A 24,900-nucleotide genomic window follows, 5' to 3' on the forward strand; every position below is an offset into this window, starting at 1 on the left:
TAAAACACTATGAATAAAAGGGATTGATTTCTTTTTTGTGTTGCTAATAATTAACTAAATGTTATGTTTTGTGACGTTATGTCATTCTGAGAGTAAATGAAGAGTTTGGTTCCAAAATGAGGTCATGTTTTTTATTGTGCATTCCAATTTAAATCAAGAAAACTGCAGTTGGTTTGTTTAGATTTAAACCATAATAACTCAAAGAATACAGGTAACTAACACAATAAAAACATGATTTTTGAAAGATGCAAAAAAATAAATTATCTAATTTTGGAACCAAACTATATATATATATATATATATATATATATATATATATATATATATATTAATATATTCAAATATATTATTATGTTAAGAAAAATACATAATACATAAGAATACATGGTTTCCTCCATCGCCATAAAGCACCTGCTCTAATACAAAATAGCAATGTGTAATATACATCAAATGAATTTAAAATAAAAGTGCAAAAAGTTTTGATTAAATCCACACTTCGAAAAAAGAAACAAAACTGCATATTTAAGATTATTTTAATTTTATACATATATATATATTGATATATATATAAATTCCTCTGTATTAGAAATACAAGTGTTTCTATCTTGTACAATCATTATATTCCAATCTGTCATAAATCCATAATTTACAATATTTACACATATTGTATATTTACAAACGTTTCATCAGAAACAATATTAAAATAAATGTTCAATAAGATATTTAGTTCTTCTTACACTTGTACAACATTTCCAGGAAGTCCTTTAAAACTCCACAATGATAAAGCCATTTTCTTCTAATGATTTAGTGCAAACAATATTCTCCATTTCACTCTCGAACAAAAGCACAATTGCACCATCCAGCGCTGATGGAGGAGGCGTCACACGCATTCGTGTCTCACAGCGCGTGTTTGTTCCAGTCGCAACATCATCAATGCAAAACCACAACATCTGTTCTGACTGAGATCAGCGATCGAGTGAGAAAACACAAGAGCGCAAAAATGGTACGGTGGAATGAATCAACCAACTACAGCAGTTGTAACAAACAAATAAAACATAAGAAAGAAAAGTGACACGTTACAGAGAGAAATAAACATTAATCAGGGAAGTATGAATGTAAATACTGAACAGAACGCTGGTTCATGTCATCACATTGTTACCGATGATTCTTATAAAACCTGTCAAGACCACATCTGGGTCACATTTCGCCTCAAAATAATAATAAAATATTATGCTTATGGAAACAAAGCTTATTTTTCGGTCTTTCAGACCTTTTTCTTGAAATTAATCATCGTGGTTAGGTAGCTCTAGAACAGCACACAACAGTCTTCATTCGTTCTTCAGATTTGTGGGGTGAAACGTTCTTGGCGAGTTTCACCTTTGACCCCTGATGTGTGACGCACGCGTCTCTATCACAGCAGCTACACCACAGTCCCGCTGGGAGAGTTTGTGGAGTTTTGAGACGTCAAAAGGCCCTGAAACAAGACATTTACTAAACATTATTCATCTCACTTTTAATTCTGGAATGAAATTTGATATGGACATTTTCTCACATCATTCCATTGGTTTAAATGTGATGAAAGGGAACGAAGAAATGATATTTTTCTCGTACGACATTAAGCCTGTCGTTTATGTTATTTTCCTCTATTGATCAGTGACCAGCCCATCCATTCAGTCCGCTAAACAAAACAAAACTTGACATCGGCTCTTATGAACTCACATCTGAATGTTTTTGAGTACATTGTAAGTAATGTCAATTAGTAAAGTAATTTTAATGTCAATTCCACTATTGTACATACTACACACTATCAAGTTCAATTATATCCAGTAAGTAACTAATAAAATCACAGAAAAAAATAAGAGTAATCCCTTACTTTACTCTTTTTAAAGGAAAAGTAATTAATTTACAATAAGTAATTAGTTAGTAACTAGTTACACCCAACACTGGTCCTGAATACATACTATAAGTTCACTGCTATACATTATTTGTATTATTACTTTATTATATCATTTCTCTTACATTATATTCTCTACATTTTGTTACAAAATCCCATCAAAATTCATTTGATTCCAACAAAATAATGTGCTGGCGTTGTGAATTAGGCAGAAAGTTTGTGACGTTCAATAATACGTCTGATAATAATGATTCATATGGAGATGGGAGGTTTCTACAATGTTATGGTAAATGAGACCCAATATCTCTGAAATCACACATCACTCGTCCATTTCGGTCGAAAAACACAACCATCGCTCACCACTTTTCCAGGCCGTGCCCACGTGCAGACGAACCCCTCCTGGCAGGCCGTGACCAGACAGTCGTCCAGGAAGATCAACACAGTGAGACGCTCGTGGGCGATTTTCTTACACACCAGCGCTTCCAGTAGAGGTATTTCCTCCATACGAGGACACAAGGCCGTTCCCAGCGACTTGGCCACGTCGGCTTTGGCGGCGCGCGTGCCGATCAGCTGGCTAAGTTTGTCACTGCTCTTGTTGCCGACGTAGCTCATGCTGTGATTGCGTTTGTGGTCCTTGTCGGAATGGCGTTCCTTACGCACCTCGTGGAGAGCCAGCGTGGCGAATTTACTGACCCCGGTGGCGATCAAAGCGCTGTCAATGATGCTGGTGGCCTTGTGGTTGTTGGGACTGCTGCCCCCTGTCGGCGAGGAATGGGGCAAACTGTTAGAGCGGGGCAAAGGTGGCGATAAAGAGTTGGAGGGTCCGCTACTGCTCACACTGCTGTTGCCGTTGGTACCGGGAGCAGCAGCATCTCCGCAGGGACCCGCCACGTTCATGGCATTGGTAAGCGTCCTAGTTCTAGACAGAGGAAACAGAATTTCTTCCGTGAGGTCCCACAAGCACAGCTGGGTGTCCTGACCCACCGAGCCGAAGCGGTACGTGACACTGACCGGTCGTCCATCCGTAGAGTTCCTCTTGGACAGCCTGGACTGGGCGCTGTCGGCCCGTTCTCGGCTTCCGTTGGACTGAAGCTGCTCCTGGAAGTCTTCGTCACTGCCGCTGAACTCCGGCGGAGCTTGGCCGTCCTGCACACTGGTGATGCAGTGATCGAACGCCACCACGCTCACCCACGACTTGTGCCCGCGGCCACGCGCGATGACCCTGCAGTCGGCGAACGACCACACCGTCACCAGGTCGTCCTCACCGCCCGTCACCACATAACGGCCGTCGGGGCTCCAGCACACGCACAGCAGTCCGCCGAAGTAACTCTTCATGGTGCCGTGGAGCTCGGCGGCGTCAAAACAGAACACGCGCAGGAAACCGTCCTGACAGGCGCAGGCCAGAAACTTGCCGTCAGGGGAGAAGGCGAACTCATTGACGGCACCCTCGCCGACCGTCCAGCGGAGGAGGGGATTGCGAGCCGTTTTGCTCTTGCTGGTGTGCACGGCGTAGTTTTCTCCTTGCTTCAGGAGCTGATAGTGAGGCGGCGTCGTGCCGCACGTGTGCTCCACATTGTAGAGATACATGCAGCCGCTGGCGTGAGCCACCAGAAACAGATTCTCCGAGCCGGGAACCCACTTCAGACACGACACCGGTGACTTGTCGATAAGTCTCTGTTAGAACGCACCAAAACAAACGGAAACATTATGAAGATCAAAACACCGTCAACACAAGCGTGAATTTCTACAGATTGTCATCATGCACATCTGCTCAGCGATATTGAGATGTTTTAAGGGCCGTTCACATTATAACTTTATAACATTATAACAAAAATCATAATCACGATTACTTTGGCCAATATTGAGATACCGCTTAATTAACACAATTACTCATTACCTTTAAGAACAACATAGAAAACTGAAAAACTTGCCTTTTAAACTGTGAATTCAACTGAAAAATATATATACATGTAAAAATAGCACAGCTTAACCACGAGGAAAGGGGTGCGCTTTATATGCCGTTAGATACAACTTTTAAATATATATAATATGGTGGATTCATACCAAGTTGACGATTACGATTCTTTTTCAATTAATTACACACCCTACAATAACATTAAGTTTATTTTAAGCCTGCGGGCTGCAATGTAAAATGAATGTAGATGACAGCAAAGGCTGGATGCTCTCTGTGAAGTCTGAAGGTGCGCTCATGTCCAGGACGTAAAGCATATCTTTGGAAGCTTGCTGTCCCATAATCGTACATATACTCTTCCGTGAACTACGGCTGTTTGAACAGTTGGAAGCACTGCTCGTCTGCTCGATCTAAAATCACTACAAGATTGAGTCGTTTATAACGTGAATTTGAAATAGCAACACTTGTTTATCATCATGACTATAAATCAACTTTATTATCATGAAAATACACGAAGAGGTTTGAAGAACAGCAATAGAATGTGACCACAGGCATTCCCTAGAACTAATTGTTCTTCTTCTGTTTCCCATATTCTGATTTTCGCCGCAAGAACGCCCTCTGGCTCTCGGATGTGGCGACATTTAACCGTAACTATGTGTTTCCACCAAACGCGAATGAGGCGTTAAGCGCGAGTGATTTACATGTTAAGTCAATGCAAAGACACGGCAGGACATCCTGCGGTGCGAATTGAGCGTGTCGGGTGTTTAACACGCGTTATTCGCGCATATTGAAAAATCTGAATTTTGATGGAAAATTCACGCCCGTTAACCAATCAGGAGCTTGCACTAGTAATGACTTGATTATGACGTAGCAAGCGGAGGCTGAAATCCGTAACAACAATGGAGGAGCTGTACGATAAATCTTCTTACTTTTATCGAAACAGGAAGAAAAAGGATCTTGCTTGGAAGAAAGTTGAGGTCGGACAATCTGGTAAGTGGTAAAAAAAACGCTCTTTACTCAATTCTGCCGCCTGGCAGAAGCCCCTCCCATGATGCAAATTTGCGTTTGTTGTGAAGTGAATTTCACGCGCGAATGAATCAAGTAAACTCAAGATGTTCAATCATCCAACTACGTGCGAATAGCACAATTCATTTGTGCAAGTCGCGTATGGTGGGAACGCTCTATAAGTCATTGAGAAACTGACACATAAGAATCGAACGATACATCGCCCAGCCCTAACGTCAAACATTATCTGCCCGAAACTGTTTGACAGTATGTTTCATCGTTCATCAGCTGCTTTCCTGTAGCTCAGTGGTAAGAGCATTACGTTAACAATGCAAGGTTGTGGGTTCAATCCCAGGAGATTGCAAATACCTGTGTAAAATGTATAGGATAAAGCAATGTAAATTAAATGTAAATGCTTTGGATTAAAGCATCTGCCAAATGCCTAAATGTAAATGAAAAAAAAATGTTCTGAAAGTGATCCCAACGATATCTTTATCGTTATGGTGTGAACCCCGCTATTCTCCTGAACTAAGAACGATTTGAAAACCATATTCCTTATAGTTATCGTTATAATGTGAACGGCCCTTTACTCTCATGTAATGGCGGTTACCCGATATAAACCTCATCCGTCTGCACAACTGGGTCAAACAAACCAACACAAAGAAAACGAGCCGACTCACATCTTCGTTGAAAAGTTTGCTGGTTTCTTTTTTGATGGGGTCAATGAGCTGAACCTGTCCTGCAGAGAAGCCCACCAGCAGAGAGACGCTGTCGGCCGTGGCTGAGAGAGGATTCGAGTCGTGACACGTGGGAAGTGTTCCCTTATATATCCTCTTGTCTATGGGTTTGCTCAGGTCGGCAGCCTGCGTGGATCAGACACAAACACACATGTTGTGCTTTACACTTCCCTTTTTAAACAACAATCCTGCAGTGTGAAAAATCACAATTGTCACATGAAGTCTCTGAAATAAACACTCAAAAATTGTTTGGTTGTAAATCTGCATGAGAGTCTTTCTTCAGTTCACAAAAGAAGATATTTGGAGAAATGGTTTTGTGTTCATACAGTGGAGGTCAATGGAGTTCAGCGTTGTTCGGTTACCAACATTATTCAAAATATCTTCTTTTGTATTCTAAAGAAGTCAACACTTACATGATTAAAATAACATGATTGAATAAATGACTTTTTACCTTTTTACCCCTTGCCACAATACTGGTCAAACAAAATGATTTAAACGCAAACTATCTACTTTATGTTGTGAACACAAATGTCAACCCACACAAATCTCCTCGTGATGCATATTATTTGCACACAGTTGCAACGCAACAGGTAAACCACATCAATCGATTCATATTGTGTTCCTCTAAAATCACTGACAGCTCGCGATGAGATTGTGTGTAACGTTTGCATACATTAGTGTTTGTAAAACATTGTTTACACAAAGTGCACAGCGTGAACCCACATTAATAGTGACGGACGGGGCGTAAAAACACAATCATGGTGACGTCAGATAAAACAATCGCAACAGCTGTCATGTGGTCTACGTTACCTTTCTGACGCCTTTATAAATGTAAAAGTAAAGCTCACGGCCCACATTGAAGCAGATTCTCTCGCCGTTACCGGACTGATCGTTCACGTTCACGAACGACACTTTCACGGGGTTCGAGCCCTGTGAGTTGAAGGGCACGCGGTTGGGTCGACTGTACTCGGAGTTGGGCAGGAGTTTGTAGACGCCCTCCCGTGTGCTGAATTGAGTTTTAATCTCGTTCGTCTCCTTCCCACCGCCGTCCGCCGCCATCTTCGACAGTCGCGTTCATTCCGCCTCGCGCACGAGCAAGCGCGTCCACGTCCTTCTCGTCCGTCGCGAGACCGCGACTGACTGGCGTGGAAGTTTCTCGCGTTAACGAGGCGTTGCTTGAGTAATAAATCTGTTTCGACGGATGCTAAAGTAGAAATAATATCCACGAAGCTCGATGTTGGTCCAGTGAAAGCGGAGGAATGAACGGAACTAAATTGAATCTTTACACGAGGACTCGATTCTCGCGACCGGATAGTCGAGGCGATTTAAAGTGACGTTAAAGTGAAATCTCAAGTCACTCTTATTCTTAAAATCACTCTTTTCTCAAGTTTAATGGTCATTTGGATGAAGAATAAGGGACATGGTGCCTAAATTAATATCTTATACGAGTTTATAAACACTGCTCCAGATTCAAACTGATGTTACCATGGTTACTGAACAGAATTGGAAATTGTGTATATAAGTCACTTTGATATTTGAACCGATCACATGACTAGCAGGCTGTAAAAAAATGTATTTTAATTATTTTTAAATTATTATTATATATAAAATATGTGCGTGAATCTCTCTCTCTCTCTCTCTCTCTCTCTCTCTGTCTGTCTCTCTCTATCTCTCACTCTCTCTATCTCTCTTTCTCTCTCTCTATCTGTCTCTCTCTCTATCTGTCTCTCTCTCTCTCGGACTTCATTGAAAGCAGTGTGAGCGGATATACTGTAAGAGAATCTACTGGAAAATCCTCCCGTCTGAAAAAACATCTAGAAAGTTTCTGTTATTCAGTGACGCATAATAAATAAATGACACTTTATTTCTATCTTCTATGCAGATTTTATTGTGTAGTGTGTGATGCCCTGTTTTTCTCTGAAAACTTTCAAAATGTCTGCAAGTGTGATGTCTAGTTTTTTTAAATAATCTGTCAGATTTTAAAAGGGTTGTGTGTCAATTCCAGCCTTAATTTATAAACAAATGCTGCTCATTTTTTCAGTTGTGATCCGTGGCCTGAGTATCCAGATCATTTTTAAAGCCAATGTTGGTTTATTAATTTCTGCATTCTTTAAACATATCGCCACCTTTTAATTTACATTTTTCTCAAAATGTATTTGTTCACACTCCTTTTGTGACACATGTACTTTCTTTACGTTGTGTAACCAAAATGTTTTCCCTTTAAGTAAAATAGAATGCAAAACTTGAATCTCAATATTTCAAAACTGCGCAGAATCTTATCATTCCAGGATTGTAAAAGACATGAAATACATGTTGCATATTTGCTAAAGGAATCCTTTGTGTTAATGTAGTGGGTTCTTGAGATTAGAGACACACAAAAAAAATGTGTATGTCAAAATTGAATACATCCACAAGTACCTACGGCATAAATAAAATCTGTTTACTCAAAGCTTCCGTTGTTTACATTTTTATATAGTTGTATTATATTTATTTTAAATGTGACCCAGTCTGTCCATATTCAGGCTAACATTTCACAATCTCATTGTAATAGCAAGTATCAAAGTTTGATTCATTTTCTTGCAAAATGAGTGCAAGATTATATTGCTACAGATTTTGATCATCTTAAATAAATAAATGTCATATGAGGCTGAGCCCTTTCCACATTTCTGTTGATGGCAACTGAAGAAAAATTTTAAGGTCCGCCTGGAATAGTTTACATCACTATTTGTGACCAACACACTACTTTTTTATACTTGATGTTCTACAAACACATTTGTGAGAACGTTTGAAACTGGCGGAGGAACAGCTGGACTTCAGTGTGAATTCTTGCGTTTTGATTCAAAGGCCCAGCTGAAGCCTTCGTGGGGATTCACAGCGGCAGCCAATGAGCTGCTGAGATTTCAGTATCAGGAAGGTGTGTGTGGCAGCCGGAAAGTTCCTGCCTTGATTGACAGACACCTCTTGTGCCCCTAAAAGGACAAATGGAGTATATGGTAGTAGATCCCCCCCCAACCCGGACACCCACTGCACTGGCCAGTGGTCTTACTTTAGCCCTGTCTATGTAGTGGGCATTCCTTCTGGAACCTTCTCAACAAGAGTTTCTAGAAACCTTGCTGGCGAGTATATAAAGGCTGAAGAAGGCCCGTTGCTCAGAAGATAAAACGGAAGCAGCGAACGCTGATCATAAGAACTCCATACAGAAGAAGATTTCAACGACACTTTATACACTATATAATTTACTTATATAGAAGTTCATCATCAAGGTAAGTGGAATACTTCATTTTACTTCATTTGTGCATCTCATTACAAAAAGTATTGGAATTGTACAAGAATTCTGTCCATATGTGACAGTTTAAAGCTAAAGGGTTTAGCATTCTGAACTTTTCACAAGAACTATACAAAAAAGTAGATTTTTAACGACTTGATATAAGACTTGATGTCAATGAAACGATTGGAGTTAAGAGCACGTGTCTGCAGAAATGCTTCTCAATGGAGGAGGAGTCTAAAAAACTTAATAATATAAACCGAAGTGTGATTTATTCCTCAAAACAAGGACTCAATTCAAATACATTTTTAAAACCAACAAGCTGAAAACGTGAATATCTTGAGGTGACACGATTGCACCGCTTGCTGGCTCTCTGTCACACTTCTCCCCCCCGGTGACATGTGCAGTGACAGGTGCTGAACATGTGCGTGTGATTTTACACTCGATGAAGGGTTTTATCAGCTGTCCCTCACCATCACTGCTGTCTGGAATTCGCTTTAAAACTATTCACAGCATTAACTCAACATTTTCGTTACATAACATTTGTATTTGGCAGACACTTTTAACAAAGTGACTTACATTGCATTACCCCATACATTTGTTTCTAAATATGTGCAGTCCCCTGGGTTCAAACCCACGACCTTGGTGTTGTTAGCACCATGCCTTAACACTGAGCTATACAGGAAAACTGTATAACGTTTTCAATCGACTTAAGTTGAGGCTTTCGCCAATTTAATCATTTAGACGCAACAAGAAATCGTAAAGAAAATGTATGTTACAATTTCAAAAAAGTAAACAACAATGTGTTCTTAAGAAACTACAGCTTCAAATATTTAATAAATAATTTTGTTATTATTTCATTTATAAATGAACCACAATCTAAAATGGGTCAATGTATAAAATCACTTAAAGAGTATTTAGCTATGATCATTTAAAAAAGCTTTATTATAATACTTTTATCATTCATAATTGTTATAATTATATTCTCTTTTTATTTTTAGAGGAATATATAGGGTGGAATAAGAGGAATTAAGATTTACTTTTAAGATAAAGTTATAGGCAGCAGTGACATAATCTTTTTCATTCTATTAAAGATAATTAGAAGAAAAAACCGCAAGTTGTCTATTTAATTTCCAGAATACCTGTTTAAATTGTCTCCGAATTTTCACCAAACTGTTTGCTTCTTAACTTCACGCAGATGCCTGAGAAAGCCGCGCAGCCCATGATGGAGGAGGAAGCTGAGACCTTCGCCTTTCAGGCTGAGATCGCCCAGCTGATGTCTCTCATCATCAACACCTTCTACTCCAACAAAGAGATCTTCCTCAGAGAGCTCATCTCCAACTCCTCAGACGTACGTTTACGTGTTAATATATACAAAAAAATCAACGTTACTAGTTTTATTTGGTGGGTTTCTCACATGCTCTTCTTCTTTCAATCAGGCTTTGGACAAGATCAGATATGAGAGCCTGACAGACCCGAGCAAGCTTGATGCATGCAAAGACCTGAAGATCGAACTCATCCCGAATCTGAAAGATCGCACACTCACGATCATCGACACTGGCATCGGTATGACCAAAGCCGACCTCATCAATAACCTGGGCACCATCGCTAAATCCGGCACAAAGGCTTTCATGGAGGCCCTGCAGGCTGGAGCTGACATCTCCATGATCGGTCAGTTCGGAGTGGGTTTCTATTCCGCTTACCTGGTGGCCGAGAAAGTCACAGTGATCACCAAACACATCGATGATGAGCAGTATGTGTGGGAGTCTGCAGCGGGCGGTTCTTTTACCGTGAGGCTAGACCTTGGTATGAACTTAAACAAATGTTGATTTAGGTCAAAGGGATCTTTCCTTAGCAGTCCTTAAATAATTGTGCCATTGCTTCGACAGGTGAATCCATCGGACGGGGTACCAAAGTCATTCTCCACCTAAAAGAGGACCAAGCCGAATACGTAGAGGAGAAACGCGTCAAGGAAGTCGTGAAGAAACACTCTCAGTTCATTGGTTACCCCATCACGCTCTTCGTAAGTGTCTCTACTGTGATATCTGAACGGCAAGTCTTTCCAATCACGTGAAACAATTCTCGTGAATTAATTCAACTTCAGGTTGAGAAAGAGAGGGAGAAGGAGGTTGACCTTGAAGAAGGAGAAAAGGAAGAGGAGGTGGCGGCCGGAGACGATGCGGACAAACCCAAGATCGAGGACTTGGGGGCCGATGAGGATGAAGACTCCAAAGACGGTAAGAACAAGAGGAAGAAGAAGGTGAAGGAGAAGTACACTGATGTTCAGGAGCTCAACAAGACCAAACCTCTGTGGACCCGCAACCCGGATGACATCACCAACGAGGAGTACGGCGAGTTCTACAAGAGCCTGAGCAACGATTGGGAGGATCACCTGGCGGTCAAGGTGAGCGCTAGTGTTCGTCATTCAAGAGTTGAGTGTTGACTTTTGAGCTGGATAATGAAGACGTAAATTTTCTTTGTCGCAACAGCACTTCTCAGTTGAGGGTCAGCTGGAGTTCCGCGCCCTGTTGTTTGTAACCAGAAGAGCCGGTTTTGACCTTTTCGAAAACAAGAAGAAGAGGAATAACATCAAGCTGTACGTGCGCAGAGTCTTTATCATGGACAACTGCGACGAGCTCATTCCAGAATATCTCAGTAAGTGTCTCGAGAGTGAATATTGAGAATTGCTCGAGGATTGAAGAATGAAATCAGTTAACTAGGGATGTGAGCCGGTTAAAATTGATTATAATATGTGACAATTCAAGCCGGTTGAGATGTTTTTTTGAATCTCAATACATGTTTTGAACAGCAGGGATGCTGTGTTTACTGCATATTTGGGAAACGTTGTTATGGCGATATTTCTTACAAAAGTAAAAGTTAGCAAAAGCACAGACAAAGTCTTAGTCCATCTGTACTAAAGACACTTTTGTATTATTCTTTTTTTAGGGGGGGAATTTGTTTTGAAACTGCAATTTAGTTTTGTTGTTTGACATAAAATATAGTTTTACTGTACAAAGAAATGTGCAGCATTAGAGAAATAATAAAAGGGCGGTTGTTCTTGTTTAATTTGCCTGAACTCATTCTGTAAAAATCATGATTAAAATGGCATCGTGAGCTGAGTGAATCGCTACGTCCCTACAGTTAACGAAATGAATCTTTCTTCATCAGACTTCATCAAGGGCGTCGTGGACTCGGAAGATCTTCCTCTGAACATCTCCAGAGAGATGCTTCAACAGAGCAAGATCCTGAAAGTCATCCGCAAGAACCTGGTCAAGAAGTGCCTCGAGCTCTTCACCGAACTCTCTGAGGACAAAGAAAACTACAAGAAATTCTACGAGCAGTTCTCCAAGAACATGAAAGTAAGTTTTCTTTCTGAGTACTTAACAATACTTATAGATATTATCAAGATGGTTTAAACTAAAGAAACGTTTTTTCTCACAATAGCTCGGTATCCACGAGGACTCCCAGAACCGCAAAAAGCTATCCGAACTGCTTCGCTACTACACGTCTGCTTCCGGAGACGAGATGGTGTCCCTCAAAGAGTATGTGTCTCGCATGAAGGACAACCAGAAGCACATCTACTACATCACCGGTTAGCAGCTCAGTAGAAACCACACATAACAACGTAAGCATAACTAAAATAGATCATCGTTTTACAAAACTGTCTTTCTCTCTAAAGGTGAGACTAAAGATCAGGTTGCAAACTCTGCGTTCGTGGAGCGTCTGCGCAAAGCCGGTCTGGAGGTGATCTACATGATCGAGCCCATCGACGAGTACTGCGTGCAGCAGCTGAAAGAGTATGATGGTAAAAATCTGGTGTCCGTGACCAAGGAGGGTCTGGAGCTGCCCGAGGATGAAGAGGACAAGAAGAAGCAGGATGAGTTGAAGACAAAATATGAGAACCTGTGCAAGATCATGAAGGACATTCTCGACAAAAAGATTGAGAAGGTACAAGCTTTTAGCATGCTGGGCTGACGTTTTAAAGAAAACGTTCCCGATCAAATGATGAAGGTAAACATCGAAATGTGTTCTCACACAGGTCACCGTCTCGAACCGTCTGGTGTCCTCGCCCTGCTGCATCGTCACGAGCACGTACGGCTGGACGGCCAACATGGAGAGGATCATGAAGTCTCAGGCCCTGAGGGACAACTCCACCATGGGCTACATGACTGCCAAAAAGCATTTAGAGATCAACCCTGCCCATCCCATCGTCGAGACCCTCAGAGAGAAGGCAGAGGTGGACAAGAACGACAAGGCTGTGAAAGATCTGGTGATCCTGCTGTTCGAGACGGCACTGCTGTCGTCCGGCTTCACGCTGGATGACCCGCAGACTCACTCAAACCGCATCTACAGGATGATCAAACTCGGCCTTGGTGAGTTGGACGACTGCATTTATAAAAAAACTTTCATTCTGAATACAGAGTAGTGTGTCGAAACACACTCGAGAAGAGATCTTAATATAGACGGGTTCATCTTAACAACATAAACAAACATAACTGAGCATGCACACTTCTGTGACCCCAATTGAACTTCCAGTACAAATTCACAAACAACAGAGCGCATTAAGATTATTTCTGATAACAGTCAAAAGAAATAAAAAAAAGAAGCGTTACTTGGCTTAACTTGCCACTCCCATATTTAGAATTCTGACTGCGATACAAAGCTAAATCTCTTGATATCAATGTACCATACAGTTTGTTTAAAGTCACTGTGAACCGGGAGTTGCGATCATATTTACTTGCGTATTTGATGCATTTCCGGGATTTTGAAAAAGGGATACAGCTTCCTCCACTGGGCATGAGCACTTTATTACCGCATAATTTTGTCACGCTAAAAACAGTTGATTAATATTTTTGTATTATTGTAATGTTAGGTTTGGGGTAGGTGTAGGTGTAGCTAATGTAATTTATTTTAATTATATGGTGAGATTTTGCACCCCTTCCGGCCATAGCTGTATCCCTTCTAGCAATAACCCATTTCTGAGTGAAATGGAATTTCTAAAGAAAATAGTGGGCGTGGCTTTCGTCTTTCTCTGCGAGTTGATTGGATGTATAAAACAGCCGTAGCAATTTGAAATGAAACTAGCAGCAGACTGACAGTCAAAGGGGAGGAGTTAACGAAAGCTCCGCCCAAGCCGTCAAACATACCTCATTTAAGATGAACAGTCATTACAGGAAGTAAGTGCATTTGCAGATTTTAACTAAAGATTATGATGGTGCACACCTTTTAAAAAGAAAATGACACACATTGATAAACTATTTACAACAAACGATGCAATATTTCCTTAAAAATTAGGCATTGTCATTTTTAATTTCCCTTGGACTTTAAATGCGACCAAACTAACAAATTGTTTATTTAATACAATTATTATACAGTAAAATAATAAAACAAATTAATTTGAACATAAATTAAATCAAATATAAATAGTCATATTATTAGACACAAGCCAAACACAAACCGGAAGTTAACTGGGGGTCAGGCGCGCGCGCGTCCGAAGAAACAGTCTATACACACTGATATTTGATCGATATTCTTTGAATAGCCAATACATTACACAATAAATATCAATGAAATATTAGTCACACATGATTCATTTGACCATACATCTCAACTGCATTTATAAGATTACGTAAGAATATCACATTGTATCATATAACTTGTATATAATTTGTCACATCAGTCAACCCCTAATCGAGAAAATAAATCTATGAAATGTGATGTTTTCAGGCATTGATGACGATGACTCCGCTGTTGAAGATATTACTCAACCCGCTGAAGAAGATATGCCAGTTCTGGAAGGCGATGGTGACACTTCTAGAATGGAGGAAGTCGACTAAAGAGTTTAGCGTAAATACCACAAAATTGTTAATGTATCGATTCATTCATTGTTTTATTTTTGTAAACACATTTGCATTAAATGGAAATCCCTTCCAGCTTTAAGATAGCACAGCAAACGCCGACTTTTATTTTCTTTTCGTTTCTTTTTGCTTCTAACTGCACACAGTTGAATTCCCGAATTTTATAATGAAATGTTTTTTTTGTAAACTGAAAAGTTTTTAATAAATTTCTATTGAGCAAATATCAGCTCGAGTCTGGTCTTTTTTATTATTATTTAATTTGGACTTCTCAGGCGCTCTAGAAATTTCCTCCTTCAGCCGTAGCCCCGCCGTCCGCGACAGATGATTGGACACGAATCGATGATTGACAGGACAGTCTCTCCATCAGGTGGGCTGAAAGAGAGCGTTGAGAAGATTCGAGAGGCTTCGGGGGTACGCGGCGCGTTCTCGAACACTCCTCGTGAGCGTATATAAAGCGCCACTGGCGGCGTTTCGACTCTCAGTTATAGTTAGTGAGTGACACCTTACAGGTCTTTAACGCATTCACTTTATCAACATATTATCAACAACAACACTCAAGGTAAGACTATATCACAATAAAGGCGTCATAATATATTCGTGTTAGAGGTGTCGTGTATTTTTGTCAGGATAATTATCGTTTTAATCGTGTTTTATTGCTGAGGATGCGGTGAATAAATCACATCACGACCGGGATCACCGGGACGTCTGCTAATGCCTTTTAAAGTTTAAATGTTTCTATGTGAAGTTTCTGTTTCTATGTTAAAGCTGTCATACGTGTTAAATAAATCCACGAGGTGAATGTAAAGTGCAGAAATTGGTTCTGGAATGAACGGATGAGTTTTACCGTTACGTTAAATCACCTCAGAGGATTTCCCTCAGATTAAACGAGCCTGTTCAGAGATTCATGCTGAATAAACGTTCATCGTTCAAATGCATGTTTGCCTTATTATAAATAAATTACATGATTATTATGACGAAGTGAATGAAGGTTGAACACGACGATTTTAAACGTGCATGTTTGCATATAGAAGATATTAATACGTGAAGTATTTATTATGTTGTTTATAAGTAGCGGAATGCATATAATAATATAAAATAAACGATATTAATTGCATTATAATGTCTCATTATTGTCTTGAACGTTTTAATGTCAAGAAGAAGTGAAATGATGTGACTAGTAGATTCTAGAAGCTCGTAATATTCCTACTAGACCAGCGGGGGCGCGCGCGCGGGCGTGATGATCCCGGCGAATTGATATTGTACACGCGGTTCCTAACTGATAATGCACAGCTCGCTTTTGTGTATTCTGGTGTAAATATATTAATTTATTCTTCATCATAGTATTCATATCATTTCTCAGCATGTATGCTCTGGAGTTGAAGCGTGATGTTGTCTGAGGTGACGCTACTTAATATGACAACAGATCAGCGTCGTTGACAACGAGCCCAATAAATGCAACAATAAATGCAAAGCAACTTTGTATTTGTTATTTTATGCATTATTATTATTTAGTTATATATTCAAGTTATATAGTGCCTATAAAATGATTAGTTATTTTGCCACTGGCCTTCTTTAATTTTACCACATGATTAAATTAAATAAGCTAGCTCAAAACTCAAAAATAACTCAGAACTGAATTATTGTATATGTGCTTTACTTTACTACACATTTTCATTAGGCATGTGCCGGTTTGAGATTATGACACTATGGTAACCTTAAGCCAAACGACCACGGTTTCGCGGTATGGCGATATTGGGGTTGCAGCTTTAAAATATGTTATTTTAAATGTCTGAGTAAAAAACATTGAACACAATAGATTTGACTTTAAGCAACACAAAATATTTGGAACAGTATGTCAGCAGGTTAAATTAATGCTTCCCAAACATTTCCTTTCTAGTCTTCTTTTAAATACATTTCCTGTAATTAATGTATTCATCCATATATATATATATATTAGTGGTGGGCATAGATTAATTTTTTTAATCTAGATTAATCTAGATTAATTTTGGAATTAATCTAGATTAAAATGGCTCGTTTGAATTCTGCCGAAGGCATTCAGAATATGTGTGCTACCCAAATAATGACTAAAAGTAAGTCTTTGAGAACGGGTTTCTCAAGCCAGGTGGCGCATTAGACCAGGGGCTCATCTCCTGTTTCCAAAATGCATCTCAAACTGCTTGAGAAAGCTGTTCTACTATGATAATTGGTGATGAAAATTAAATTATGTTCAATAAGATGAACTTGTGTTTACTTCCGCATTAGCTAAGGGATGATTTGCGTTTAGGTGGTACTTGAGACTGGAAGAGCTCCTACAGTACATTTACATTTAGTCATTTAGCAGACGCTTTTATCCAAAGCGACTTACAAAGAGTGAGGGAGCAACAAGCGATATGTCATACAGGAGCCATAATACATTAGATTTCAATACAAAGTTACTGGTTTCAACTAAAGCTAGACCACTACCTGTTGAGAGAAAGAGTTTTTTTAAACCAATTCCGCATTGCACAAGGTGCAAACAACCTTAGTCTTGTCGATGTTTCCATTGGGAAGCTTCTTAAAAATGAATATTCCCTGAAGCAAACCCGGCGGCTTCATAGCTGCATCCATGTTAGCACGTCACGTTTGATGCGGTAATTTCACAGTAACGTTATGTTGTGATCATACCAAACGCGAATGGCGTGTCAAGCGCGAGTAATCATATGTTAATGCAAAGAGCCAATAGACCTACTTGCTGCTTGAATCGCGCAAATGAAGCCCTGGTTATGAGATGATGAGGCGGCTTCTGCTTCCGCGAATGACGCGAATCACGCAAGTTGAAAAATCTCGTTCTCGCCCCGTACAGTGCAGTTAAGCTGGTATACATCCGCGCTAAAATATCAAGGTGAAAGTCATCATAGCTTGCGTAGTATAGACCCAGCTCCCAACACAACTTTGAGAATAGATTAACGGCGACATTTTTTTTATCGCGCGATAAAAGTCTCACTGCCGTTAACGGCCCACCACTAATATATATCCATATACATAAATAAATTAAATGCAGATGAGTAAACAACTAATTAGGCATAAACAAAATATAGCACAAAACTTGATGGATTTCTGCACTAAACAGCTCATACCTTTGGAACGGTATAACAGAAACTTTTAGTGTTTTTTAAACTGTGATTTGTTCAAACCGCAGACCCATGCCTTAATGTCATAAATAAACTGTAAATGCTAAACCTAACTAACCACTCTTGTTAAATGGTCTACGCACGTACGTGAGATGTTTTGAGGGACTGATTTGATGGGTTCAGTGACAGTCAGTGAGTCTCGTGAGTTCAGTGTTTGATATTTGAGTTGTTTCAACAATATGAATCGGTTCAAATGAGTCAATACGTTGTAAATCGGACATTAGTGGACATTGATGCGCTGTTTTTTTTTTTTTAAAGCTGTTAGGACATCGCAAAAGTTTTAAGTTAACAAGGAAAACACTTCACTGGACAGGACTTTTCCTTTATTAGGAGAGATAGTTCAGTAGTCGATCACATCATGTCACAATGACATCACTCTTCCAAGAGAGCTTATTAAAATCATATGGAGCAGTCTGTCATGAAGTGCTTTTATGCTGTTCAGTCTGCACAACACCGAATGAAGTCAAACCCACACTTTGGTTTGGAGACAGAGGGAGTGCACCTCTGCTCGCCCTTTCGTGTACTTTTCATAAACACCTCATTCAGCACACTCATAAATCACAGTAGACGTTCAAATAAATCTTTGACGGGGCAAAAATTTGTTTTAGGCATTCGCAACAATGCGACCCCGTAAAATTTAACATCGCCCGTTATAAAAAAAACATCGTATTTGCGCGCATTGGTCGCACTCTAGAGCCCTGCCATGTGACATGTTGAGGGGTGTGCAAGTGTTTCATTGATGGTTTGTGATGTTTGACAGATGCCTGAAGCTCACGACCAGCCGATGGAGGAGGAAACTGAGACCTTCGCCTTTCAGGCTGAGATCGCCCAGCTGATGTCTCTCATCATCAACACCTTCTACTCCAACAAAGAGATCTTCCTCAGAGAGCTCATCTCCAACTCCTCAGATGTACGTGACTGTGTCAAGAATGATGAAATAATAGCATGTGTGGATTTTGAAAATAATTCCTACATTAATGAGATGATATAACGATCCCATGGACTGAATAAATAAATAACCTCAATTCTGGGCTTTTTATGTAATCGCACAGATCTGAGATGAGACTAACATTGGCAAAGAACAGTGTTTCGTATTGTTCTTTTTGGTCGATGTTTGAATGCGATCTTAAACAGTTGCTTAAAATGTCTGCAGTTCATTCAGAAGGACTTTGTATACAAAGTAATTTGTCAACTAATTATGTTCTACCTTTTAGGCTTTGGACAAAATCCGCTACGAAAGTCTTACAGACCCAAGCAAGCTTGACTCTGGAAAAGACCTCAAAATCGAAATCATTCCAAACAAAGAGGATCGCACACTCACAATCATCGACACTGGCATTGGTATGACCAAAGCCGACCTCATCAATAACCTGGGCACCATCGCCAAATCCGGCACGAAGGCTTTCATGGAGGCCCTGCAGGCTGGAGCTGACATCTCCATGATCGGTCAGTTCGGAGTGGGTTTCTATTCCGCTTACCTGGTGGCCGAGAAAGTCGTAGTTATTTCCAAACACATCGACGATGAGCAGTATGCTTGGGAGTCATCCGCAGGTGGCTCCTTCACAGTTAAAGTGGACGACTGTAAGTGACAAATAAACTATTTCACATGAGATGAATCTGTGATGTTGTCTGTTCAAGTGGTAAACAATTACATTGTTTTGGTTCCTGTTAGCCGAGCCAATTGGCCGTGGCACAAAAGTGATCTTACATTTGAAGGACGACCAGACAGAGTACATTGAGGAGAAGCGTGTCAAGGAGATCGTCAAGAAGCACTCACAGTTCATTGGCTACCCCATCACGCTCTTTGTACGTAATGCTTGTGGTGTTTGTGTCAACAACTAATTACAATGTGTTTCTATATACAGTATATATTTAAACTATCACATTAATGCTGAGCGGATTGTCTTTCTCATTCAGGTGGAGAAGGAGCGTGACAAGGAGGTAAGTGACGATGAGGCTGAGGAGGACAAAGAAAAAGAGGAAGAGGGAGAGGAGGGAGAAAAAGACGAGGGAAAGCCCGAGATCGAGGACGTAGGCTCGGACGATGAGGACCACGATGACAAGAGCTCTGACAAGAAGAAGAAAAAGAAGATCAAGGAGAAATACATCGACCAGGAGGAGCTCAACAAGACCAAACCTCTGTGGACCCGCAACCCTGATGACATCACCAACGAGGAGTACGGCGAGTTCTACAAAAGCCTGACCAATGACTGGGAAGATCACATGGCTGTCAAGGTCTGTCTAAAATGTGGAGATCAAACTCGATCTGTAGTGTGAAGTATGTAGAATTAGAACAGTATTAAAAAGTGTAGCGCAGCAAGATAGTCTGGTATTCCAGGAGTGATTATGTAGTGTCTCTGTAGTCCCGAATGTTCCTGACTTAGTTTTCATTGATCTCGCAGCACTTCTCTGTGGAGGGTCAGCTAGAGTTCCGCGCTTTGCTCTTCGTTCCACGCAGAGCTCCTTTCGATCTCTTCGAGAACAAGAAAAAGAAGAACAACATCAAGCTGTACGTCCGCAGAGTCTTCATCATGGACAACTGCGACGAGCTCATCCCCGAGTACCTCAGTAAGTGCCCCAGTGTTGTGCTGTAACATCTGAAGTGTCCTCCGTGTTCATCATTCATGGTCATTCATTTCTTCATCAGACTTCATCAAGGGCGTCGTGGACTCGGAAGATCTTCCTCTGAACATCTCCAGAGAAATGCTTCAACAGAGCAAGATCCTTAAAGTCATCCGCAAGAACCTGGTCAAGAAGTGCCTCGAGCTCTTCACCGAACTCTCTGAGGACAAAGAAAACTACAAGAAATTCTATGAGCAGTTCTCCAAGAACATGAAGGTGGGTTCTGTGCCTGTGTTTGTATATAGACTGGTAATGTTTATCTTTAAAGGGGTCACATGACACGGCCAAATCAATATTATTGTTTGTTTTAGATGTAATGTAATGTGTATACACGATTTAAGGTAAAAAAACGCTGTATTTTCCACACACTGTGCATGTTTGTATCTCCTTTTTGCCCACGCCTCTCTGAAACACATGGATTTTTTTAGAAAGCCCATGGCTCTGAAAAGCGAGGTGTGCTATGATTGGCCAGTTAACCAGTGGGTTGTGATTGGCAGAATACTGGAAGCATGTGAAGGAAATGTAACGCCTCTTACCTAGGGTTGGGTATCGTTTTAATTTTAGCGATTCCGATTCTGGTTCCTATCGATTCTCTGTTCAGATGCAAATATTTTAAACATAACAAATACTTAAAGAAAACAGTTTTTACCTTTTATTCTAGCCACATTTAGGCCAACCAGTAGGCTGTAACTGTGACAAATCGTCAAATAATCAAATAAACAACACTTCCATTAAGGAATAATCAGAAGCAATTACAAACACAAACTATTTAAGTATATCACAAATACAAAGTAAAATATATAACATCCCGTTGCTAGATTATCTAAACAATTATTTGTGAATAAAATACTGAATTAATTTGTTTTTAAAAACTGATTGAACTGATAATTCAAATTAATATAATTTAAATTAAACTACATTGTGTTGTCCTGTAGCTTCCCGGATGTATTTCATTGTGATCACTATTTAAAAAAAATAAACTAACTTAAACAAAACTGATTGTCTTTTCATCTCTATCTGTATTTTGTATATGAGACGCTGCTAATAGCTGTAAGTTATCTGGTGTGTTGTAGCAGGAGGACTCGAGGCTGAGAGACTTAAACACAGTCCTTCAGATTAATGACGGGTTTCATCATATAAGATACTTCCTCCCTTTCACCAAATATCTTTACCACACATATTGCATGTGGTAATGCTATCATCTTAATTCAAAATGTTTAACCAAACTTTTGAACATTTGCTGCGTTCATAGTGCCGATGGTAATGAACTGCACATGTGCATAATGACATAAGGTCCATGTCGCACGTCCTGGCAGACAGATGCCACAGTAAAATGCTCACTGCCGTTCGCGAGTGATTGGAAAAAGTCGGGAATCGATAAACAGAACTGAAATGCACGCGTCCTATCGAATTCTTGGTTCTTTGAAATTTGGAACTGATTCTGAAATGGAACCGGTTCTTGGTACCCAACACTACTCTTGCCATATTTGGAACATCAGGTTCCTCTTCAATTGTACTGACAGGTACACCACCTTACTTGCGTATACATTTGGGCGGTCTTAGTCACATCAGACCACCAACTGACATAGATTTGTGGGTGTGGTTTCGATCGTTTTTAGATAGAATGCATAATTTGTTCCCACACTTTCATTTTTTCAGTTTAACTTGTCTAATACATACATGGGCAATTTATAACACACCAAAGACACAGATAAACACATATTCGCGCCATATGACCCCTTTGAAGCACTGATTAAAACATAATTTTGTTTGTTTGGGAATATTTGCTCTTAAATTGACATTTTCTTTTTGTGTAGCTTGGAATCCATGAGGACTCTCAGAACAGGAAGAGGTTGTCTGAATTGCTGCGTTATTACACATCTGCCTCCGGAGACGAGATGGTGTCCCTTAAAGATTACGTAACCCGCATGAAGGACACGCAGAAGCACATCTACTACATCACAGGTAATGACTTCTGTGAACTCAAAGCTCATTCGCACCTGTCCTGCACCTTACATGAGATGAAAATAGTTTCTAACTGATATGGTTATGCATTTCCTGTAGGTGAGACCAAAGATCAGGTGGCCAACTCTGCGTTTGTGGAGCGTCTGCGCAAAGCCGGTCTGGAGGTGATCTACATGATCGAGCCCATCGACGAGTACTGCGTGCAGCAGCTGAAAGAGTTTGAGGGCAAGAATCTGGTGTCCGTGACCAAGGAGGGTCTGGAGCTGCCCGAGGATGAAGAGGACAAGAAGCAGAAGGAGGAGAAAAAGGCCGAATTTGAAAACCTCTGCAAGATCATGAAAGACATCCTGGAAAAGAAGGTCGAGAAGGTAAAGAGCGGTTTCAGTAAAGTCTGACGACACAACAGCGGCTTTTCTCAATCAGACTGCCAACTGACTTGTCTCTGTCACAGGTCTCCGTCTCGAATCGTCTGGTGTCCTCGCCCTGCTGCATCGTCACGAGCACGTACGGCTGGACGGCCAACATGGAGAGGATCATGAAAGCTCAGGCTCTGAGAGACAATTCCACCATGGGTTACATGGCCGCCAAGAAGCACCTTGAGATTAATCCAGACCACCCCATCGTCGAGACCCTCAGACAGAAAGCAGAGGCCGACAAGAACGACAAGTCTGTGAAAGATCTGGTGATCCTGCTGTTCGAGACGGCACTGCTGTCGTCCGGCTTCACGCTGGATGATCCGCAGACGCACTCAAACCGCATCTACAGGATGATCAAACTCGGCTTAGGTGTGCAAAAATAGATGTTTGTGTGTTCTGAAGTGTTCTTAACCTGAGATCTGGATTAGATGTCCATACAAATGTCAACTAGAATGTGAATTTGATTGTTGCAGGTATCGATGAGGATGATCTGCCCATGGAAGAGCCCAGCTCCGCTCCCACTGAAGACATGCCACTATTAGAAGGAGACGACGACACAACTCGCATGGAGGAGGTCGATTGAGAACGTAGCGTTAACGCTCGCTTGTTTACGTTTGCAGCTCTGTAAAAAGAACTCAGATTTATGTCTAAATAAAGTGTTCTGGAATATTTATAATGTTCTACTTTTCAAATGCACTCCTTTTTGTTGGTATAGCTTTCAGAGTACCGCACCTCATTCCCTCTGACCCGTTTTTTGTATTCCCTTTTAGTTGTGTTTTCACTTTTTTTGTATTTATGAACGTTCCAACGTTAAATTGGAGTTTTAAAGACTCAAACGTAGGATTCTGATACTGTATGTTGACTCGCTGGGACTCTTAATAAAGTTCATTGTATCAAGTCATCAATACATGTCTCTCTGTTTTGCTCTCTCAGAAGCATGAACATTGCGGAGTTGTTATTATAGTTTAATATAGTTGTATTCATGTTTTAAATTAGCTTTCCTGTAGCTCAGTGTTAAGAGCATTGCTTATCAATGCAAGTTTGTGGGTTCGATCCCAGGGGATCGCAGATACCTAAGTATTATTGTATAGGATAATGCAACGCAAGTCGTTTTGGATAAAAGCATCTGCCAAATGCATAAATGTCAGTGTAAATTATAGGTTTAATTTTTTTGATTTTTAGATTTGTGTTAATTTCAGTAAAAGTTTTAGCTATTTTTGTATATGCTTTTCACATTTTATAATTTAATCGTTTATTTTCAATGTTGGTGTATAAATTAAATTATTTTTATTTAAGTTTTTGTTTATTATAATTTTGCTGCTTTAAACTTAATTCAGTTTTTTTGAGGCAACATTTTATTTTTTCATTGAGTAATCTTTGGTCAGTATTTTATTCGATTTTTTTCATGAACAGTTTTCAAAGTTTTAATAAGAGTAAAGTTAAATAACCTCGCATGATTGACAAATTGAAATAAATAAAAATAATCCTCCAGACATCTGGTTATAGTGACACGTGTGATGTGATTTGCGGTCATAACCGTCTCACGAGATTTGTCACTGGGTATTTGAAAATATCTAAACAATAAAAAGTATTTAAAAAGTGCTTGTCATCTTTGACAAAACATTATTTCATTATTTACAAAGTACAGTGTTTATTCCATTTCCTGAAAAACAGCGAATTTGGACATACGAGATTTCGTAAGGACAGCGACGATTTACTGTAGTATACGTAAATTTATAGAGAAGTTTTATTGTGTGATACAGTGAGTGTCCAGCAGGCGGCACCAAATGACCCAAAATACATCACAGCACGTGATCAAACAAACACACATAACTTACAGGCAACAATAAACATTGACTTTCATCTCTGCTGTATGTTGTTTGATTTCTTGCACTCCATTCAAAGCAAACGGCTCTTTATTATTATTATTATTATTATCAGCTGTAAAATGAAACTGAATTTAAAGTGGGAGCATATAGCGAACTAGAACGAGACTCCTCGTGTGTTTACATCCAGTGTATGTGAGATATGTGTGTTTATGATGTGTGTTTATGAT

At 40.0% G+C, this 24,900-nt stretch overlaps 3 protein-coding genes across 3 annotated transcripts; 2 read left to right on the forward strand and 1 right to left on the reverse strand.

The window, feature by feature from the left end:
• Positions 1-515: 515 nt before the first annotated feature.
• Positions 516-6,924, reverse strand: wdr20b (WD repeat domain 20b). The gene is made up of 4 exons (XM_056764884.1): positions 6,359-6,924; positions 5,492-5,674; positions 2,255-3,568; positions 516-1,474 (listed from the first exon to the last, which is right to left on the reverse strand). Exons 1-4 carry the CDS (start codon positions 6,605-6,607, stop codon positions 1,421-1,423), a joined length of 1,800 nt encoding a protein of 599 aa, XP_056620862.1. The 5' UTR covers positions 6,608-6,924; the 3' UTR covers positions 516-1,420.
• A 1,707-nt stretch (positions 6,925-8,631) lies between these two features.
• LOC130434013 (heat shock protein HSP 90-alpha 1) lies at positions 8,632-14,915 on the forward strand. The gene is made up of 11 exons (XM_056763836.1): positions 8,632-8,811; positions 10,012-10,164; positions 10,253-10,619; positions 10,703-10,836; positions 10,918-11,217; positions 11,303-11,468; positions 11,982-12,172; positions 12,258-12,405; positions 12,493-12,761; positions 12,853-13,186; positions 14,541-14,915. Exons 2-11 carry the CDS (start codon positions 10,012-10,014, stop codon positions 14,648-14,650), a joined length of 2,172 nt encoding a protein of 723 aa, XP_056619814.1. The 5' UTR covers positions 8,632-8,811; the 3' UTR covers positions 14,651-14,915.
• A 162-nt stretch (positions 14,916-15,077) lies between these two features.
• Positions 15,078-23,749, forward strand: hsp90aa1.2 (heat shock protein 90, alpha (cytosolic), class A member 1, tandem duplicate 2). Its single transcript, XM_056763835.1, has 11 exons — positions 15,078-15,230; positions 18,602-18,751; positions 19,056-19,422; positions 19,514-19,647; positions 19,759-20,076; positions 20,244-20,409; positions 20,489-20,679; positions 22,281-22,428; positions 22,528-22,796; positions 22,880-23,213; positions 23,318-23,749. The coding sequence occupies exons 2-11, from the start codon at positions 18,602-18,604 to the stop codon at positions 23,425-23,427; spliced, it is 2,187 nt and encodes a 728-aa protein (XP_056619813.1). The 5' UTR covers positions 15,078-15,230; the 3' UTR covers positions 23,428-23,749.
• Positions 23,750-24,900: the final 1,151 nt, after the last annotated feature.

Source organism: Triplophysa dalaica, chromosome 13 (genome assembly GCF_015846415.1).
Source record: "Triplophysa dalaica isolate WHDGS20190420 chromosome 13, ASM1584641v1, whole genome shotgun sequence".
Classification (NCBI taxonomy): domain Eukaryota; kingdom Metazoa; phylum Chordata; class Actinopteri; order Cypriniformes; family Nemacheilidae; genus Triplophysa; species Triplophysa dalaica.

Bases quoted from the DNA above. Each gene is read 5' to 3' on its own strand.
- wdr20b (XM_056764884.1), bottom strand. From the start codon at position 6,607: ATGGCGGCGGACGGCGGTGGGAAGGAGACGAACGAGATTAAAACTCAA. The intron at 3,569-5,491 runs GTGAGTCGGCTC...GCGTTCTAACAG, and splicing joins GCAAACTTTTCAACGAAGAT to AGACTTATCGACAAGTCACC. The intron at 1,475-2,254 runs GTGAGCGATGGT...GTCTTGTTTCAG, and splicing joins GGGCACGGCCTGGAAAAGTG to GGCCTTTTGACGTCTCAAAA.
- LOC130434013 (XM_056763836.1), top strand. From the start codon at position 10,012: ATGCCTGAGAAAGCCGCGCAGCCCATGATGGAGGAGGAAGCTGAGACC. The intron at 10,837-10,917 runs GTAAGTGTCTCT...ATTCAACTTCAG, and splicing joins GTTACCCCATCACGCTCTTC to GTTGAGAAAGAGAGGGAGAA. The intron at 12,762-12,852 runs GTACAAGCTTTT...GTTCTCACACAG, and splicing joins TCGACAAAAAGATTGAGAAG to GTCACCGTCTCGAACCGTCT.
- hsp90aa1.2 (XM_056763835.1), top strand. From the start codon at position 18,602: ATGCCTGAAGCTCACGACCAGCCGATGGAGGAGGAAACTGAGACCTTC. The intron at 19,648-19,758 runs GTACGTAATGCT...TTTCTCATTCAG, and splicing joins GCTACCCCATCACGCTCTTT to GTGGAGAAGGAGCGTGACAA. The intron at 20,680-22,280 runs GTGGGTTCTGTG...CTTTTTGTGTAG, and splicing joins AGTTCTCCAAGAACATGAAG to CTTGGAATCCATGAGGACTC.